The sequence below is a fragment of the Centrocercus urophasianus genome, unplaced genomic scaffold (assembly GCF_019232065.1).
Source record: "Centrocercus urophasianus isolate 14NV4802_14NV808 unplaced genomic scaffold, USGS_Curo_1.0 seq_9, whole genome shotgun sequence".
In the NCBI taxonomy this organism is placed as follows: Eukaryota; Metazoa; Chordata; class Aves; order Galliformes; family Phasianidae; genus Centrocercus; species Centrocercus urophasianus.
In genome coordinates this window covers 34,130,199-34,150,274 of record NW_024885532.1, presented here as the reverse complement: position 1 = coordinate 34,150,274, position 20,076 = coordinate 34,130,199, and the positions used below count along the sequence as shown (strand labels likewise).

At 44.5% G+C, this 20,076-nt stretch overlaps 1 protein-coding gene across 5 annotated transcripts in view; it reads left to right on the top strand.

The window, feature by feature from the left end:
- The window catches only part of ZC3H12C (zinc finger CCCH-type containing 12C), a 40,557-nt gene extending 22,908 nt beyond the window's left edge, over positions 1 to 17,649 (top strand). For all 5 annotated transcript variants that reach the window (XM_042839175.1, XM_042839173.1, XM_042839172.1 and 2 more), the window contains 4 exons: positions 6,398 to 6,537; positions 8,931 to 9,165; positions 9,777 to 9,883; positions 11,045 to 17,649. In XM_042839175.1, the coding sequence (XP_042695109.1) occupies positions 6,398 to 6,537; positions 8,931 to 9,165; positions 9,777 to 9,883; positions 11,045 to 12,441 (1,879 nt within the window). In that variant the 3' untranslated portion in view covers positions 12,442 to 17,649. The remainder of the gene's footprint in view (positions 1 to 6,397; positions 6,538 to 8,930; positions 9,166 to 9,776; positions 9,884 to 11,044) is intronic.
- The last annotated feature ends 2,427 nt before the right edge of the window (positions 17,650 to 20,076 follow it).

Below are 20,076 nucleotides of genomic sequence, written 5' to 3'. Positions count from 1 at the left end.
TGTACCTGAGCAGTGACGTACACTGTCGTTGTAGAAAACTGGGTATATCTAATCCTACTGCAGAAGTGTTCTTTTTGCACGTAGTTGATGATGTTGTAATGAAAAATGGTGGTTTAAAGTATTAGTCCACAAGGATGAGAAAAGTATTTGTTCGCTGACGTAAAAATGCACTCGGTGCCTTATTTAGTATGAGCTACTAGACAAGTAACACATTTCCATCCACAGTAGTTCTGTATCCCCATTTGAACTTTAAGCAAACCTACACTTTCCACTTATGTAAGTGAAGAAGACAAAGGGTGATCTTTGCCCATCGAGCAAATACCAATCACCAGCTCTTCACCCCTGTGTCTGCTCTCTGTTCTTCATTGTGTTCCCAGACCTGCTCTTTGTGCATCCCAGGCTGCCTCTTCTGAGCCTCAGCAGTCAAGAATGAAGGGGACAAGGTCCTGTTCTTCCATGAGACAACAGAGACAAGGCTTTGAGATTCTATTTTGCCCCTTCTTTACTTCTTTACTGCTGAGATTCAGAAGGTTCCTTCTGAAGAGAGAAATATGCTGCAGCACAGTGCTTTTTCCATGCTTGTCTTTTTCAAGGATAAGTCTGGGACTCTGAAAATTGCCTGAAACTAGTTGCTGCTGTGATACTTTTCTTTGCTGGAATCAAAGTCAAGCTTTTGCTAAGAAAAGTAAGGAATGAGGAACAGAGTTGTTAGCTAGAAAAACAACTGGAAATTTTTCTCTATGGTGTTCATGTGCTTCTGTCCCGTATTTGTTAGCTTTGCTTGACTGTTGTGGGTACCTTCACTTTCTTTGCCAATGGGAAGAAGTTCAACACTTTCAGTAAACCTACATAAAATTTTGTGATGAAAACAGAGACAAGAAAGTCTGAACTTTGCTGTACTCACAATGACAGCAACATGAAAACAACGTTGAATGGCAATTAATTGGAGGTTGTACTTGCTGTATTAGATTTTTTTCAAACAATTTCAGAATTACATCTGAAAAATAACTGAAATCTTGATCATATGCTGTCTGGGTTTGCTAGTGGAAATGCAGAATTTTGTTCTGAATAACCAGATTTGTCTTAAAAATTCACCTTTTGAATTCCAAGATTATGTAGGCTCTGAACTTCTGCTTGCCCTTTTGGAAAACTTTGACCTGTATTGGAGGCATATCCTTGCTAAAGGACAATGCAACCTGACAAAACTATTGCACTTTTCTTTGGGAGAGGAAGATACTGACTTAGGGGACTTTCACATAAGAAAGGAACAGGTTTCCCAGAGAGGTGGTGGATGCCCTGTCCCTGGTGACACTCCAGGTCAGGCTGGCTGGGGCTCTGAGCACCTGATGGAGCTGTAGATGTCCCTGCTCATGGAAGGGGGGTTGGGTTAGGTGACATTTAAGGGTCCCTTGCAAATCAAATGATTCTATGATTCTATCAGAGGCATTTTGCAGTTTTCTTACAGCTTTCACTCCCAGCCATCTATCCAACTGGATGGTTTGGGTGCTCAGCAGGGGCAGAAATGCACTTCCGTGTCTGGCAACTGTGACAGCACTGGTGTTGTTCAAAAGGATCTGTGAGATACCCAAAGGCAGCTATCAAGCATTAGGCATCTCCGTTTAGGAATCTGAGCCTTGTCCATGTGTATTAGTCATGATGCAGGTCATTTGACCGTGGTAAAAGTTTTGCTGATACCAGTCTACTTAGTTTTTCCGCAGCTGGAAATGACTCTGCACACTGTCAACCAAAGGACGATTTGAGTTGTCTCTTTTATGCCAGATGTAGTTTCCATCTAGCAATTAAACTGCAGACTTATTAAAATAATTGCACTAACAGCTTAGCCTCTTCTCAGACTGAGCTCAGTAGGCACAAGAACGTGGATGGATTCAGGCATCCATCTTACCGGTAGCCTAAAGCAGTGTTTTTTCTCCATAGTCTGCCTTGTTTCTGAGATTATTTTGAGAAACCGCTCCAAGCAATAGATAAAAATATTTTTCCAACAAGTAATGATCATGTGGCTGGCAGCTTGTTACTGGCAGCTCTCAGTGCAACTTCTCTTTGCCCGTTTTGAAGTCTGGCTGCAGCGTGCGTGACTCTGGTTCAGTCAGACACCTGCGTGTTGGGCTGGTGGCAGCACTTCATACCCCTGTAGTGGCATTTTGTGTGGTGTTACAGCCTCCAGAGCTCCTTCAAAGACCTCAAAGCATGGGGGTCATTTGTCATGGTCTAATGGAAAGAAAAACACATTTAGAAACTGTTCTATCCACATCACACCTGCACCACATTGTACAAATAAGGAGCAAATGCAGAACGGATAGAAGATTTGGGTTGCTGAGAAGTGCTTTGGGACAAATTACTGTGGGCAGGAATCTGGTGGAAATTCGAAGAGGTTTTTTTTAGAAAAGGGTTGAGATTAGATACAAAACCAGTCTGCCAGCCTAACAAGGCACTGAGCCAGGGTGGAAATGCTCATCTCCCTGTTGTGGACTGCTTTCCTGTTGTTACCTGCTGGAAGAAAGTAGTTTGCTAGTCCTCTGAGTTCGCTGGACTGATCTACATTTTGTTGTTCCTGTTTTTAGTCAATATGCTTTTTCCTGCAAAGTATCTCATGTCCAGGTTTCACTTAGATAAAAGCCTGTGGATGAATTGCGACACTCATCAGCGTTGCCTTCAGCTCTGATGTCATTAGTGTGTGCGTATCCTGCAGCTTTCAATCTGAGAGCCAAATTTTGGGTTGAATATTGTATGAGAACGCACCAGAAGTCTTGCAACTGTTGTTAGCAATCAATGTTTTAGGAGCATGCTTCACTCTTTTCAACTGTTTAGCCACATGAAAATCGAATGTGGGGACAAATAAGGAAATGGGGAAGATAAAAATGATTTGATCAGATATCTTACCACTGTTCTACTGACTGCTAGCCTAGAAAATGCTTGACTGTTTTTGTTCAGGAAGCATTCAGGGTTGTACTGCTACTTTTTATCCTTTTAAAAGTGAAGCTACATCTATCAAGAGACCAAATATAACAAAAAAATCACTCATGAAGGGTATGAAATAGTAATAGGTGCTTAAGAAATATTTCTGTGTTCCTTTAAGTTAAAGCAGTGGTTTACATGCAATCGGTCAGTAGGCAGAACCAATGCAGAACACAGTGATTTCGCTACCACTGTCATCCTGCCTGCCCCGAGCCTCCATATTCTTGTCATATTTGAGAAGAGATTGAAAAAAAAAGAGAAGTACAAATATTTCTCCTGTTCTTTACCAGAAGGAAGAAAGGCAGGGAAGAGGGGTGATTTCAGTCCTTTCATCGTATGATGTATCATAAAGCAGATGAAGCACAATGATCAGAGAAGGAGAGCATGAAATTTGCATCACCACAAAACCAAAAGCACAAATTTTAACCAGGTGCTTTTCAGAGTTTCTCACTAATAATTTAAATTGGACTTTGTATCAGTTCCAATGTTAGCATGGGCACGGATCAGAAAAGTGGCAGAAATAGTGTGAAGATTTATGTGAACTTTAAATCTCACTCAGCAGTGCCTGAAAGTTTGTATGCATTGTAACATACTTCATGAGAGTTTAAGTACATTCCAGATTGATGTTCTGAGTGGCAAGATTTTCATGTTTTGTGTTAGGCTGAGCTGCCTTTCCCTTGCTGTGCCTTGAGCAGTGTGGCTTGAATTCCAACTGGATGGAAAGCAACCGGAAAGAATTCTCATCTCTTTCAGGCCAGCATCTCATTCCAGAAACAATTTCTCACATTTATGGGAAAAAATGTACTGTTCATACTGTTACTAAAACGAACTCTTACAAAACACTTGTTCTCTGTAAGGAGTGAAGTGTGGTCTTACCCATTGGAAACCAGAGAGATTGTTTAGAGTAATAACAGTACAATGATTTCACTGGAATTTAGAAGCTGGAACAAACCCTTCCCAACTGTTTTAAAATGGATTGCAGTGTGTGTACGGTTGTACATGGCCTGCTGATAGCGTGAGCAGTAACTTCTTGTATCAGCTCTGCAGGGGAGGCCTTACATCTGCGAGGCTGAGGCGTGCAGAGGGGAAACCTCACGTCACCCAGCAGAAGTAACTGTCCCTGTGCCAGCTAAAACCCACGGGCTGACAGTCTGCAGCAACTGCAGTGTCTTAGTACGGAGCTCACGTTTCCAGGTCCTGTCTCTGGAACTGCTGGAAAAGGAAATAATGGAAATAATGCAATTTCTTGGTTAAACCCACATTCTGGTAGTGGTCTTTTGGTTTTGTTTTTCTCTTTTTTTTTTTTTTTTTTTTTTGGTATTTTGTGCAGAGCCTGTGACATCCAACACAGCCTCTGCTGAGGACAATGCTCTGTGAGATGTGTCAGCCACAACTCCTTGTCTTTCAACTTGTAGACTCATAAGAGCAGTGGAATCACAGCATGGCTTGGGTAGATGGTCCTTAAAGCTCACCCACTTCCAATCCCCAGCTGTGGGCAGGGCTGCCACCTACCAGATCAGGTTGCCCAGGGCCCCATCCAGCCTGGCCTTGTGTGCCCCTAGAGGTGCACGCCACACCCTCTGCAGGCATTTCAAATCTAAACAGCTTCTGTTTTTTTCTCACTACTACAGGGCTGTCTCATCCATTGCAGCATTATTCAGGCTCCCTCAGACTGTCAAGAAACATGAGCAGTGCAGCATGTTAGAGAGGTGGAAGCAGCAGGTACTTCAGAATGGTTCTGCCAAACAGAGAAAAGCACAAGTTTTAAAATATTTTTCTAGGGTTTGTATTTCCCTATAAACTTTACTACTGGAAGATCTTTTAGGTGACTAGCTCTGTTCATATCTTTCACAAATCACTCCTTAGTGGTTGAATTCTCTTACCTTTCAAAAGCCAGATGAGGAGGTGTTCATACAGGACATGGCAAGCCAGTGAGGCAAAAGCTAATGGCTTGCTGTCACCCTGTTTGTCCCTTTTGCTATTAGCAGCTTGCTGTCATCCTGTGTATCCCTTCTGCTGTGCAGAGCTGTGGGCTTGGGAGGGACCTCGTGGAAATTGCTGATCTCCTCTTGTGCATGGGGACAAAACCTGGACCAGAGCCATCTGACTTGTACTTACAAATGTCCACTGAGGAGATTCCAAATCATTTCTAGGCAGATTGTCCCATTAGTCAGTTAGAAAGCCTTTTCAAGCATATTGCTTAACTGTTTCTCATGCATTTTGTGCTGACTTTGCCATCACTGCTCAGTGGGACTGCCATGGGCTGACCAGGGCTGGGAGCCAAGCACCCACCCAGCTGTTTGCTCACCACCACCCCACAGCAGGACTGGGGAAAAACAGGAGGAACGAGAGCAAGAAAACTCAAAATAAGGACAGGGAAATTGCTTACCAAGTAGAATTGCAGGCAAAAAAGGCTGGAACCAGCTGTGTGCAGCATGGGACAGCCTCAGCCCGTCCTCCCAGAGGCCACCTCTGCAGCCTCCCCAGGACCATGGGGGCCCAATGGCTGATAGACATGCTCTGTTTTAATTACATGCGATGTGCTGAAGACAGTTTTGTTCCTCCATAGGCTTGTTTATCCTAGATTAACTGAATGCGCTTTTTCCAGCATTTCCCCATAGGTCTCGTTTTGCTTTCCTTTGGATTTTTTCCAGTTTTCCTGTGTATTTCATGTTCTGTGGTGCCTGAAATTGGATGTGGAAGTCAGACGAGGCGTCACCTACCTTCAGAAAATGAAATAATTGCGTCTCTCACTTTACCTCAGACAGTTATTGCACAATGGGTGCACTTCTTTTGTTTTGCTTGTGTCTGATCATATTCTGCTGAACTTGCGCCTCTCCATGGTTTTTTAATACACAACTAATTTCACCTTCCTGAGTGCAGTACTAAGCAAATTCTTAGTTTTCTCTTGTTGCTTTAACAGGGTGTTTCCAGTTTGCCTGAGCTGTCTGTAGAGTGCCTGGTGTTGGAATCCTTCTCCTCTGTCTGAGCTTGAGGGAAGCTCCTGCTGGGCTCTGCCACCGTGCCCTCAGGGCTCACTATTTGTTGCCAGCATTTCCTAAGAAATTTGCACTTTTTCATGTCAGCATTTCAGCTGTCCCATATCAAATCTCCATTACGGCTGTTATATACCAGATTTTTGGTTGGGCTGTGAGGATTTTTAACACTCTGCTTATGTTTTTTCCTTATTCTCCAGTCTGCAAAGAGATGCTGACAGTACTCTGCAGATTCACAATCCCTCTCCCATGCCATACAATTGATGGCAGTGTTTGGTCAAAGCTCAGACTGACTCCTGCTTGCCTTTAGAAACTCTGGAGCACGTGGATAACGTGACATTGGGTGGGAGATGTGTGCTTCACTGTGTTCCGTGTGCACTCAGAGAAAAGCAAAGTCATATAATAAGGAAATTTAATGTGTGTTTCAGCCATGGGAACAAAGAAGTCTTTTCTTGTCGAGGGATCAAATTGGCAGTAGATTGGTTTTTGGAAAGAGGCCACAAGGATGTCACCGTATTCGTGCCAGCGTGGAGGAAAGAACAGTCGAGACCTGATGCCCTTATCACAGGTAAGCTCTGCTCTGCCTTCACTGGCTGGTGGGGTGCTTTGTTCAATGTGAGTGGCTATTGGGCAAATTGTTAGAAATGTAAGACTGCAATAGAAGGTATCTTTGGTGCACCAACTTCATTACAGTCTTTAGGAAAGAAAAGAAAAGGACAGAGTAGTGCCCTTTCCACATCTTCTTTCTCTGCTCGCCTTCTAAATTTTTCTTTAATGCTGCTCCTGATGTCTTCAGGGACGTAATTGCCATTTTTAAATCTGTTACGCCCGTGTAGCCTTGGCAGCAAAGAGGTTTGAAAGCTGTGATTCACGGAATGATCTTTCTTGTGGTGAGCAGAGTCTGCCAGCCTGCCCTGTCTGCAGTCACCTGCAGTGAGTCACTGCCCTGTGCTGGGAGCAAAGGGAATGATCCCGGCAGCGTGGAGCAGTTCCATTTGGAACATTACTGTTAACGAGTGAGAAGGCTGCTGATTTATTTGTTTTCTTCACTTTGAATGTGTTTACTCTCCAAACAGTTTGATGTAGATGCAGTTGTTTCTTTATCCAGCTTCTTGATTCCCTATGAAGGCTGAAGGGTTGTCTTCCTGCTGCTGAGAAGTTGAAACAGAGGAGAATCAGAATTTTTTTATTATTATTATTATTTTTCAGCTTTTTAAACATGCCTTTAAAGCTGCCTTTAAAGGAAGGGAAGCTTATGAGAATAGTAGTGATGGCTGCTAAAAGAATATGGAAGCATGTTTTGATTTCCACATGCATTTCTGAATTTCTAGAAAGATCTTTCCAGTGCTTCATTTAATTTGCTTGCTGGTTACTAGAACATATCATGTTAAGGCAAAAAATGGATTTGGAAAGGTATTGTTAGCCCTCATCAGAGGTGGTGTGGGATCTTTCCCTTGAAAGAGAACGTATACATAGGTAAACATTTGATGTAGCCTATTGCAAAGGAAATAAAGAAAACCATAACCTGAGAAAGAAGATGTATTAACGTGTCTCAAGGCTTGAGCTGGTCTTGTTCAAGTCATTTCATTATGTTAGTGTTTGAGGTATGAGAAGAGCATTGGCTGAGTAATAAGGACTTGACTACTTAGAGTTGAAATGTAGCACTTGCTAGAGCTGTGGCTAGGACTAGAATCCCAAAAAGGAGTTTTGAGAAAACAGAAATTCTAATTTCGGCTATTTTTCTACCAATGGAAGATGAATTTGCTGTGCCTTGTCAGGGAGCTGGTAAATGGGAGGCAAATCGAAGAAGAATCATAGAATCATGTATTCTTCTTTGTCTGTGCTGTGAAGCAGGAGTTCTTCAGCTTTCTTAGCAGGATGCAGGGTGCCTGCTTGTAGCCAGCCTGCAGAAGCACATTGTGCTGACACTCCATTTCCAGAGATACTGAAACATGTGACCACCTGCAATTTTGTCAAGGTCTGAAGTGACTGATGTGGGAATGGCTCTGCGCTGTCCATATTTGTGAGGAACTTCTTGGACCAAACAACAGCTGCATTTTTCTTATTACTACCTGCCATTTATCTAGACATGACAGATATTTTGTTCTTTCTTAATGGGGAAAGAAATGGCCATCCTTCAGACTCTTACATATCATTTGCTGCATGGGGGGAAAAATGACTGCAGAAAGGATGGACATCATTTTAATCTTGTGGCTTTTCTAGTGAGCAGATAATGTTGGCCTGAAATATATTGCTTATTTGTAATATTTATGCTGTATTTCTTCCTGTTGGAGACTTTTTTTTTCTGTATGGAACATTTTCTCTGTCAGGTTTCTTTCACTGCACAATAGTGATTTGAGATCTGAATCATTAAGAGCCATGACTCATATACAGTGTGTGTCTTCTGCAGTTTCAGGAGTTGCCTAGCTTTCTGTTAATTTTTCTTTCATAGCATTTTTCTTCCGTAGCTTGTCTGCTGTGAGCAGAGCGATAGCCAATAGAAGTGACCCAAGGTGGGGATGCCCCAGTGCTTAGCACTGTGGTGCTGTGGCCAGAGTCTTAGTCCAGGTTACCCTCTTTGGTAGCCTGAGCTCATCTTTCAGAGCTCCTCAGAATGTATTTTGGTAACAAAATGACATCTTAAGCCTTCTTAGGAGGTGTTCTAAATTTAGGTAGAGCCTGAGGTTTGTAAAGAATGCAGGTTTTCTGATCCTTGTGGTACTGTTAGTAGTCACGCCGTGTTTCGATTTGTTGTGGGTTTTGTTGTGTTTGTATTCTTTTGAGTATTGTCAGTTGGCTGCTGACTCTAGCTTTGAGTATCACACATCAGACACCTTCTGCTGGAATATAACCTTTTAAGACATGGTTATAAACGCTTCCTAAAATCTAATGTCTTTGGAGATCAAACAAATACATTTTCATTTTATTTCTTCTTCAACTTTTGATTCTTTTTCTTTGTAGATCAAGAAATCTTGCGTAAATTGGAAAAAGAGAAGATTCTTGTATTCACACCATCCCGCCGAGTGCAAGGGAGAAGGGTGGTGTGCTACGATGACCGATTTATAGTGAAGCTGGCCTTTGAGTCAGATGGCATCATTGTTTCTAATGATAACTACAGGGATCTAGCAAATGAAAAGCCTGAGTGGAAGAAGTTCATAGATGAACGCTTGCTAATGTATTCGTTTGTTAATGACAAGTAAGTCATTTTATCCTTATATGTGCTACTACATAACTGAGGAAAGCGCAGTTTGAAGATTTGTATGAATTTGTTATCTTCCACCAAAATCATTAAGTACATGTAAGAAAACAAAAGGAATAGTTAGTCATGTTTTTGGTGTTGTGAGTGAAAGTACTTGAACTCTGCTTCTTTGCTTTTTCGTAGTAGTATTTTTATATCTTTTCACCGTAAAATTGTTTGCCTCTTCTAGTGTATACCAATGTGTATTCTGTATTTTACGTGTGCTACAGTGTCACACTGAAATTCTCCTGGTGTACTGAGCCAGCAGTTTTGAGAACCTGTGGCTCCAAAAGCATGAAGTCATAGAGCAGCCCAGGTTGGGATGGACCCACTTACTACTGGTGGCTTTTTGTTGTGGCATAGGCAGTGCTGCAGCAGAAAGTCGATCTTGTGCGGCTGTGGTACAGTGACATCAAAAGCTGCAGCTGTTTTCAAGAAAACAGCTCTCAGGGTACCCAAACATAAAGATGTTAGCATGGCAGGCTATAGCGCCTGGAGGTTCTTGTTTAGTGCAGGAGGAATGTGAAAGGGCATTTGCTTCTGTAATACTTTTTTTTGTTGCTTTATAGATTTATGCCTCCTGATGATCCTCTTGGCCGCCATGGCCCAAGTCTGGATAATTTTCTTAGGAAGAAGCCTATTGTGCCAGAACACAAGAAGCAGCCGTGTCCATATGGTAATTTGATTTCCTGCTCATCAGCTTTCTGTACTGCTGGAACTGGTGACTCAGCCCCTGCTTTATTCTAATGCTGCCAGAATTAAAACTTTTAGATGGAGGTTTTTACATTATCGTCTTAGCCTGAGAATGTTTAAAATGATGAGCACTGGAGTTATTGCAGGCTGAAGGGATTTTTTTAATGTGATGGTTAAAGAACATTTCTATCTACCAGCTGAACTAAAGGAGCAACTTCATCAGTCTTTGGTAGAAAGAGATCTAAAACAACGCCTGGATTCTTCAGGCTCTGGAAAGCTACTTTTGGCCAGATAATGGATTGAGCTTCCTCAAGTTTAGCTGCTGACCATCTTAACTGAGCTGAATGTCTACTGCTTTTATGGCTCCATAACATTCACATTAAGTTTCCCACTTGTATGTCTTCTTAGCACAGTACACCAAGTGCCTGCATACGCACTGATGATGTGTTCAGCTCAAAGTGTGTCTGGTAATGTTGGTCTGTGTTCTGAAGCAGTTGCTGCAGAGCACTACCACTGCCTCTTTTACCCACAGTACATGAAAGGAGATCTTAACTCTCACTCTGCATCACACAATAGCATTTGCAAGATCTTCATAGAATCATAGAACCAGAGAATGGTTTGGGTTGGAAGGGACCTTAAAGATCATTTGGTTCCAGCCCCCTGCTATAGGTGGGAACACCTCCCACTGTGCATTAGTGAAAGCCCTGTCCAGCCTGGCCTTGAACACTGGGGATATAGCATACACAGCTTCTCTGGGCAACCTGCTCTAGTGCCTCACTGCTCGCGCAGCGAAGCATGTCTCCCTAACATCTAAACAAAATTTATCCTCTTTCAATTTAAAGCTGTTATCCCTTGTCCTGTCACTGCATGTCCTTGTAGAAAGTCCTTCCCCAGACTTCTTGTAGGCCCCTTTAGGTGCTGGATGCCTGCTGTAAGGTTCACTGGAGTCTTCTCCTGCCTGCTGAATAGCTCCAACTCTCTCAACACGTCTTCATAGGAAAGGTGCCCTCTGATCAGTCTTTCAAGTTGTGAGTAAAACTTTAAATGAGAAGGATTTCCATTGTTTCATGATTAAGATCTTTTGTTTCTTGTTTTCTTCTTGCTGATGTTTTTTTTTTAAATCTCATTATCTTTGTCTTGACAGGGAAGAAATGTACCTATGGACACAAATGCAAATACTATCACCCAGAAAGGGGAAATCAGCCTCAGCGATCTGTAGCTGACGAACTTCGTGCCATGTCTAGAAGTACAGCTGCCAAAACTACAAGTGAAGGAGGACTGGTAAAAAGCAATAGTGTTCCCTGTAGCACTAAGAATGACGGCACTTCTGAGCTGAAGCGTGCCACTCCGAAGAGGCAATCGGATCCTAGTATAAGGACTCAAGTCTATCAAGACTTGGAGGAAAAGCTTCCCACCAAAAACAAATTAGAAACCAGGTCTGTACCTTCATTAGTTAGTATACCAAGCTCCTCTGCTGCAAAACCCCAAAGTACTGCACCTTTAACCAACGGCCTTCCATCTGGAGTTCATTTTCCACCTCAGGATCAAAGACCACAGGGACAGTATCCTACAGTGATGATGGCAACCAAAAATCACGGAACACCAATGCCTTACGACCAGTATCCAAAATGCGAGTCTCCAGTGGATGTAGGGTATTACTCCATGCTGAATGCATATTCAAGTCTGAGTATATCTGGTCCACGCAGTCCTGAAAGGCGCTTCTCCTTGGACACAGATTACAGGATTAGCTCTGTAGCTTCTGACTGCAGTAGTGAAGGGAGCGTCAGCTGTGGCAGCAGTGATTCCTATGTGGGTTACAGCGATCGCTCGTACATGAGCTCTCCTGACCCGCAGCTGGAGGAGAACTTGAAGTGCCAACATATGCACCCGCATGGCCGCCTTAACTCTCAGCCATTCCTACAGAGCTACCACGAGCCCCTAACACGAGTGCAAAGTTACAGTCACGAAGAACCAAAGCATCACCACAAACCTCCAATTCCGTATATGGCTGTGCATTTCCAGCATCCAACCATCGGTGCTCGTTCTAGTTGTCCAAATGACTACTCTGCATCTCAGAGTTCGTCGCACTCAAAGACCGTGCACATGGGGAGAGCCCTTGTGTCCACGAGGATAGATAGCATTTCAGACTCACGTTTGTACGATAATTCTCCGTTGAGACACAGAAAGCCTTTTGCTGGCCAAGATGGGCTGGGAAGCTGGGACAGGCAGGGCTATGGGATGGATGCCTACGGCTACCGTCAGACCTACTCTCTGCCCAGCAACCCCACACAGCCGTGTTACGAGCAGTTTGCCTTCCAAAGCTTACCGGAGCAGCAGGACCCGACGTGGCGTGTACCGTACTGTGGAATCCCTCAAGACCCCCCGAGGCACCAAGACACCAGGGAGAAGGTGTACATCAACCTGTGCAACATCTTCCCCCCCGACCTCGTGAGGATTGTCATGAAGAAGAACCCTCACGTGACAGACGCTCAGCAGCTCGCCGCAGCCATCTTAGTGGAGAAATCTCAGCTAGGTTATTGAGATGATGCATCTTTGTGGTGTCCAGTAGTTTTCAGCTCAGCTCTAACGCTGAGGGAGGTTTGCTACAATAGCATTTGGGATCTCCTTCTCAGCAAGGAGGTTATATAGTAATCCATTTATGTGAAATACTGTAATACGGAGTCTGTATGTAGAGCCCCATGCATCAGAGTACCCGATATGTTTTGTGTTCTAGTTTGAAAATTTTTTAAAGGCTATTTTCATGTCTGGAGAAAGCTCCAGTTTAAATTAATATATAGAGAGATATATATACAAAAATCTGTGGTCTCTGGTTATAATCTTTGGTGCATCAGGGGTTTATATGCAGCACTTTCTATCCTTGTTACATGTTGTTGCGATTTTGGGATTTGTTTTTTAACTTGCTGGATGTTCGTCCTGCACGGTGTTAAAACAACCTGCAGAGAGAGGGTTTTGCTACGTCCAGCAGACAATTTTCAAGCCAAGTTTTTGAACTTTTTACAACACCGTGTTTGTTTGTTTGTGGGCTTTTTTGTGTGTGTGCTATAATCTATTTATAGGAAACAAAGATTTACTACAGCACTGACTTTATTTTTTAAACAGATGATTGAGTTACCACGAACGGTGAGATGGGTAACCTTATATTAGTAATTTATAGCATGGCACTTTTCACTGCTTCCTTTGTTTTGTTTAAATAGTTACATGTTCTGTTGATGCAGTTGATTGGTAAGATCAAATGCAATCAGAGGAAAATTACTTTTTTTTTTTTTCTTTTTTTTCTTTTTTTTTTTTTTTTACTAATTTATGGCTAAGGTGAAAGCCTTATTGCTTGGTTTTCAAAGGTGCTGAGAATTTGCAGCCCCTTTGAGCCCAGCAGAGACTGCCAACACTCGGTACCTCCAAGAAACAGGCCGCCTTGCTTCCATCCCCACGTGCTGTTCCGGGTCAGTAGAAAGGGGCCTGACTTGCTAGGGTTCTGTTTAGATGTTTCACGTGTCTTTCTTTGTATTGCTGCACAAGTGTACCGGATAAAATACGTTTTTCATAAAATATTTACCCGTTTTTAAATGAATTTAATTATCTCAATGCAAGTTTTGTATTTAAGACACTGTTTGATTTTACTTGTTATTTATCAAGGCTGGCCTGGAAGGGTTTGTGTGTTGAGGATATGCAACATTTATTAACTGCACTATGGTGACGATATTGTAGCTCAAAAGAACAAGTGAAACTTTTTGTCTTTGTGTTGCAGATGGGAGGGAGGGCTGGGAAGAAGGGGCTGTGTGTGTTCCTGGCATCAGTTCCTGGCCTGCTGCGTCGCGGAGCCAATGCTTGCCACAGGTAGCGTAGTCTTAGCAGCAGACCGAGTGAGTCTGCTCTAGTACTAGTAAGGGATATTTCTGGTTTTAAGTCATGGGTTTTACTAGCACCTCTAAGCTTTTATATATATATACATCTATATATATAAAATAGAAATAGATTTTGCAATTGATGTCGGTTGTACTTACATGACATAGTCAGTTGCCTACAGTTTTAGGTTTCCCTCCATTGTAACATTTTTTCAGTGTTAACAAACCACTGGTTTACACAATTACTGCTGATCATTTTGGTACACTTGCTGGAATGTAAAGGCCCTGAAGAACCAGAAAGTACCTTTTACTGTTGATACAAATTGTATCTTTTTAACTGAGAACTATTTTGATTTGTAGATTTAGTAGAAACACAAACGTATGGCTACAGGCTTTTGGGCAACATTTTATCTCTTATTGAAAAAATAGAGATTTCAGATGTAGAATAGATTTAGGCGAGTAAAAATAGTTATTTGTTGAGGTGTCTGTCTCAATTTCACATATTTAAAAAAAAAAAAGAAAAGAAACTAAAGAAACTATTGGCATCTTCTTCCTCCTAAAATCTTCATAGTGTGAACTCACTAAAATAAAGGTAAAATGCTGCCTGAAAATGATGTCCAAGCACCTTTGAATACGAAGACATTTTCACTACTCGTGCGACACCGTGTGTGGCAGTGAGTAGGATTTGGGTATACAGTAAATGCTTCTGAAGAGCATTGTGCTTATAGACATATCCAATAATCTGAACCGTGTTCAGCAAACTATTTCAGGAAGTAGTGCTCCAGATGGCTCTTACTGCTGATTTGGTGTGGGACCTGCGTTTGCCTGTCCGTGGGACGGCGCAGGAGCTGTCTGTCCGGCTGTAGCCTTCCCCTCGCTTTGGTTGGTGGCTGCCTGCAGGCGTTGCTGGAGCGCAGGGGCTGACGTAGTGCTGATGCTGAGGTTTGCAGAGGTCGGTGGGTCTCACCTGGGTTGCACACCTAAGATTTTTTGAATGGAATGACACGTCAGTACTACACCATAGTGTAGATGCAGCTGTTTTAACAATGCAGCTATTGTACCTGTGTTTTTAATGAGTTTCTATGTTTATTTATTATGTAGGGATTTGCTTCTGCCAAAAGCTGAATTCCTTGAACGCGAACAGCAACGTGTGTTTGTAGTAGAAGCGTTTCATCTCCCCTGTCCCATGAACATCAGAACACCCTGTGCTGTGTGCCCAGGGCCCTCTGGCCTCCAGGCTTCACATCGTACTGCTGAAGCCAACAGGAGACACGCTGTGGTGCCCGGATCTCGGATGCCTCCACAGATTTAATGCAGCACTGAACCCCTGCGAGTGTGTTGGTTGGTAGAAAATTCCCATTGTACGTTCTGTGCTTGGTGCCGAAGCACTAAAAACACTTTGAAAGTGTAAGAACAGGAGTTACGTGGTGATTATTGATGTTGTGCAATGAGGTGCTGGTTCCCTTTAGACGCTCTTACGTTGGGTGAACAAAATGAGTGGGGGACAAACGGTAGGGCTTGGTTCTTCCTTTGTTGTAGTTGTGAGTATTGGAGGAAGAGGGGCAGACCGATCTGTACAGGGAGCAGTACCAGCAGTATGTGGGGAGGAGTGGTACTGGGCAGGTGGTACTGCTGGCTACGGAATTGCACTGATGCAAACAGCTGGGCTTAAATGGTAAGGGGTATCTTGTCAATATTGTCTTCACTGCAAGCGCTGCAGTTACAGAGGAGAACCTTCAGGTTAGCTCCATCCCACCACTTCCCTTCCCTCGGCATCGAGAGCTGTTGGGGTGCTTCGCAGAAGCTGTGTGTGCAAGCAGGACCTGAGCCATGAGAGCAGTTCTCTTGTCACAGTGTGCAGATGCACCGTGTTTGGGTGCACGTCGATGTCAGGCGTCCGCTCCGCTGTTCTCTATGCAAGGGCTGTTGTCAGTATTTAGAGTTCTTAAATGCATCCTGTGGGCACCTGACTTTGAGCTCGGGCTGCCCGGGATGTGATGGTATTAATCGCTACGATGTCTTTCTACAAACACCTTTAAATGTTTCATTTTCAATACCTTGCCCTTGCTTGCCAACTGCTGCTAATGGCTGGACGTAAGACCACGTCCCTGCAGGAGCCGTGTTTTCTCTGCTATGTCTGAACTATAACTCGGTCCTCTGCTGCAAACTGCTGTGGGGAGAGCCGGCAGCGTGCTGCATGCATGCAGCACCCCAGAAAGGAGAGCCAGCCTGGTGACACCCGCGGCCTTTGGACTCTTGTTGAATCATCCCATCTTCTGCTGGGAAAGTGGCAGCGAATGGGAGCTGCCATAAAGTACCAAACCTGTGTGTGCACACAGAGCACCTCACAGGGCCCGGGCACCACGGCAGGGTGAGGGGTGTGTGACGGGGCCGGGCTGGTGCTGCTGGCTGCAGCGTGGTACGATGCTTTCCTGCTGTCTGGAGCATTTAGAAAATACCCAACTGACTTTGCATTGCTACTGAAAATTTAAAATACTGTGCAATTAAAAAGACCGTTTTTTTAATAAAAAGTAATGTAGAAATTATTTATTTTGATTTACAGTGTGACTCTTGCTAATTTATTTCTTGCTTTGAAGGCCACGGAGGAGTGTATCTGTGATTTAGTGTAGGAGCTTAAGCTGCTGAAATGAAGGTAACAACAGATTAAAGCTTAAAACGAAATCCTGTGGCCTTGTTTTGTTGTTTTTTATTGTTTGTTTGTTTTTACAAAAGGGCTGAGGTTTTATAAGCGTCAAGTCATGCCTTTTATACACTCTGTAAATTATCAAGGGGGTAGGATTTAAGAATTTTCTTTGAACTTCAGTATATATGTGCACACCGTTTAGACTCACCGTGTAACCAGTGTGAAAATCGTCAGTGTGAGGTGGTTGTTCCAGCTGGCCTCGTGGTGGGGAACGGGAGGGACGTTCAGATTCTGTGTGTGGATGTTCCACAGCGCACTGCCCATAGTCACAGCTATCTTAAGGCTTCATCAGGAGCTGGTGTCTCGCAGCCTGATCCCACGTGCAGTGTCTCTACATGCGTGGATCATACTGGTGTCTGTGTGTGATGGGGTTTGCTTTGGTACAAGGCAGTGAGATACATGGGAGCTGTCGATAAAGGCATTGTTGGTACGTTGAGTTGTTCATAGTTGGGAGCATGCTGTAAATCATTCTCCACCTCCCATTTCCAGGTCTTAAAGGCTTGGTGTAACTTACACTTGAACTGATTGTTACTCTGTCTGTCCTTGCACCTCTAAAGGGGAAATGACAGCAATAGTTCTCTTCCCCTCTCAGATCTAATAGCCACATGAGGAGCTGGAAGCATGCAGAAACCAAATCTATTCCTTGGCATCTCAGCACATTCATCCTCACTGTTTCACTGGTGTAACAGTCTACGCCTTCTAAAGGCAAACCTCTGTTTTTGTAGGATGAATTATTTTGTTATTCTTCAGTGAAGTCTGATTTAAAAGGTTAGGTTGGCTGGTTGGTTGTTTCTTATTTATGTGAATGACACTCTTAATCATTCTGGTATTTAAGAAATGTTGTGTCAGCACATTATGGAACATTGTGCAAGGAAATAGAAACACAGCTACGGCAGCAATAATTACGTTCAGCAGTTCCTTTTCCCTCATTATCCCTGTGCTTGTATTGAGTAGGTGAAGTTTTCCACAATTCTAAAGGCTGTTCTGGCAAAGCCATTAGTTAAGAGTAGTGTTGGGACTAATTGGTAAAGCAATTGTCAAATGCTCTTCGTTCCTTCACTGGTTGTTCTGTGTCATTTCTGTGATGTGACTACTCCCATCCTAAAGCCACCATCTAAACCATTCCAAAAACATGTATCTGGATTCTGCTTTTAGAGAAAAAATAAAGATTCGTTTTCCTCACTGGTGAGCTGTTTTGTTTCATACGTACGAATTTAGAGAGCAGCATCGATGGCAGCAGAGCATAGAGCAGCTCTGTGTCCTGACCTGCACAGCACAACGGCTCCCGTTGAGTCAATTCACCCAACAGTGCCACAACTGAGAGGTTCAAACACATGCAGTGATTACAGAGCATAAGTTCATTTTTAAGGCAGTAAAGCATATTTAATGGGCTCTTTCCAGTCCTTTCTCTTGGTGAGAGGGCTGGGGCTCTGGACACACAGCCGTGGCTGTCATTGGTAGCAGAATCTGGATGAAGACTGCGCACCAGCAGAGCTGCTCTGCCTTCAAGTATTGCTACACATCTATTTATCTTTAAGTGCATCACTCCAGCAGTTTATCTCAGAATTTTGCAAAGTTATTTGTTGAATGCAAAGGTACAACAGAAGCTGTGGAAGCAGACTGTTGAGCACACACGATGCTGTGGAAAGTTGTGCAGAATTGCACTGCTGGCTGGGGTTGACCTGCTGGGTTTGGGTGCCCTGTCAGCTCTGCAGCCAGGAGCAAGGCTGAGAGTGGTGCAGATAGGGTGGGTGGTTGGCCTGAAAAGCAACCTAGAGCCCTTAAGCAGCTGTGCCCACTGACAATTCACTTGGTGCAAGCACTCTGCACAGTCATTTGTATTGGCTGCACCGTGGCTGAGCACGCTGTGTGTGTTTGCCTCCTCTGGGCAATGGGAGATGATGGAGTGAAGCTGGAATGTCAGGGCCAGCAGATGGGTCAGGCAGGATGGCAGGGGCTCACTCCCACAGGGATTTGCCTGTTTGCATCCTTCAAGGTAAGCTTGGGAAGACCACCACAGAGAACATGTTATCAGGCTAAAAACGTATCTTGTGACTCTTTAAAAAGAGCCTGTCAGGGATCCCAGCAGCCCTCAGTGGCCACAGAGGTGTTATGCTGCAGTTGAAGGCTGCCATGCTGGAGCTGAAGGCCCAGAAGCAGACGGCCTGCAGCATCCCAGTAGCTCTTGTAGTAACACACAGGTGCACCTGTAAGGCCGTGCCAAGACAGGGAAGCACCACGGGGCAGAAATGGCTACGACTGCACCAAGTGATGGATCACCCCCATCACTATGGCAGCCCCGGGCCCATAGCCACCCCCAGGTGGAGTTGCTGCCCCAGGGGCTGAGGGCTGCCAGAGCCAGGCGGCGCGGCCATCGGCCCTTCTTCCCCTCCCCTCACAGATGAGCATGCCAAGAGCAGCAGGTGGGTACAAAGGAAATTAAACGCCGCTATTAATTTACATGAACCAGTGAAGCGTGGGCAACGGGAGCAGGAGACAAGGAGATGGTGATCAGCGTGAGCAGCAGGTTTTTACGTGGACCAGGCTCACATTACAGAGATCCCCCGATTGCGGGGCTGACCCGGGGCTGCTGCTGCCTTCTGGTGACCTGATATGCCCAGGAGGGAGAGCTGGGCTGGGCTGGGGCCAGGGCTGTGCGGGGCACCCAGCCTTCCTGTGCCACACAAAGGCCGTGGGATTCAATTCATATTTCTTAAATGCACACCTGGATTTAGGCTCTGTTTTGCTCATTTCAGAAGCAATCTTTTTTCCCCTTTGCCCTGGGGTTGCCCCATTTTGCAGAGTCGCCCGCTGGGGCCAGGCCTCTTCTCAGCCCTCCACCAGAGTCCTCCCACTGTGAGGTGGGTTAGTTAGATAGAACAGAATCTCAGAATCATTCAGGTTGGAAAAGACCACTAAGAACATCCGGTCCAACCCCAACCCATCCCCACCATGCCCACTCACCACGTTCCTCAGTGTCACACCTTTACATTTCTTGAACCCCCCAGGGACGGTGACTCACCTCCACCTCCCTGGGCAGCCTGTGCCACTGCCTCACCACTCTTCCTGAGAAGAAATTTCCCCTCACGCCCAACCTGAAGTTAGTCAGCACCCAAAGCTGGGAGACACAGGACACAGTCCAGTGCTGTGCTTGGAGCCTTTTTGGAATTGCTTCAGGGAAAGGAAAACATCAGCATGATAAAAATGGAAAGCGTAAGCATGGCACAACATGCAGGGAAGCAGGATCATTACCCTACTAGAAGCCTTCACTGCGATCTTATTGAAACATAACTCGCCCATCCCATCTTCTGCCACTGAGAACCAGTCTGTGGGATAACAGCACCTGGTACCTGCCAGTGCATGTGAATGAGGGAAAGCAAAGCAGCAGCAGACATGTAGTCATACACACGGAGAAGCCAAGAAACACGTGTGTGTGTGTATATAAAGTTATGTTATTGCCCTGCCTGATCCGAGCAGTGAGGAGCTGAGCTCTGAAACATGGACGCTGCTGGGAGAACACGAGGAAGGGAAGCGCTGCTCCGAGCTTCCTGCCCCGGGGAGCAGGCTGAACTCCTCCGTGATGGCTGCCTGTGGGTCTGCACCCCCCAC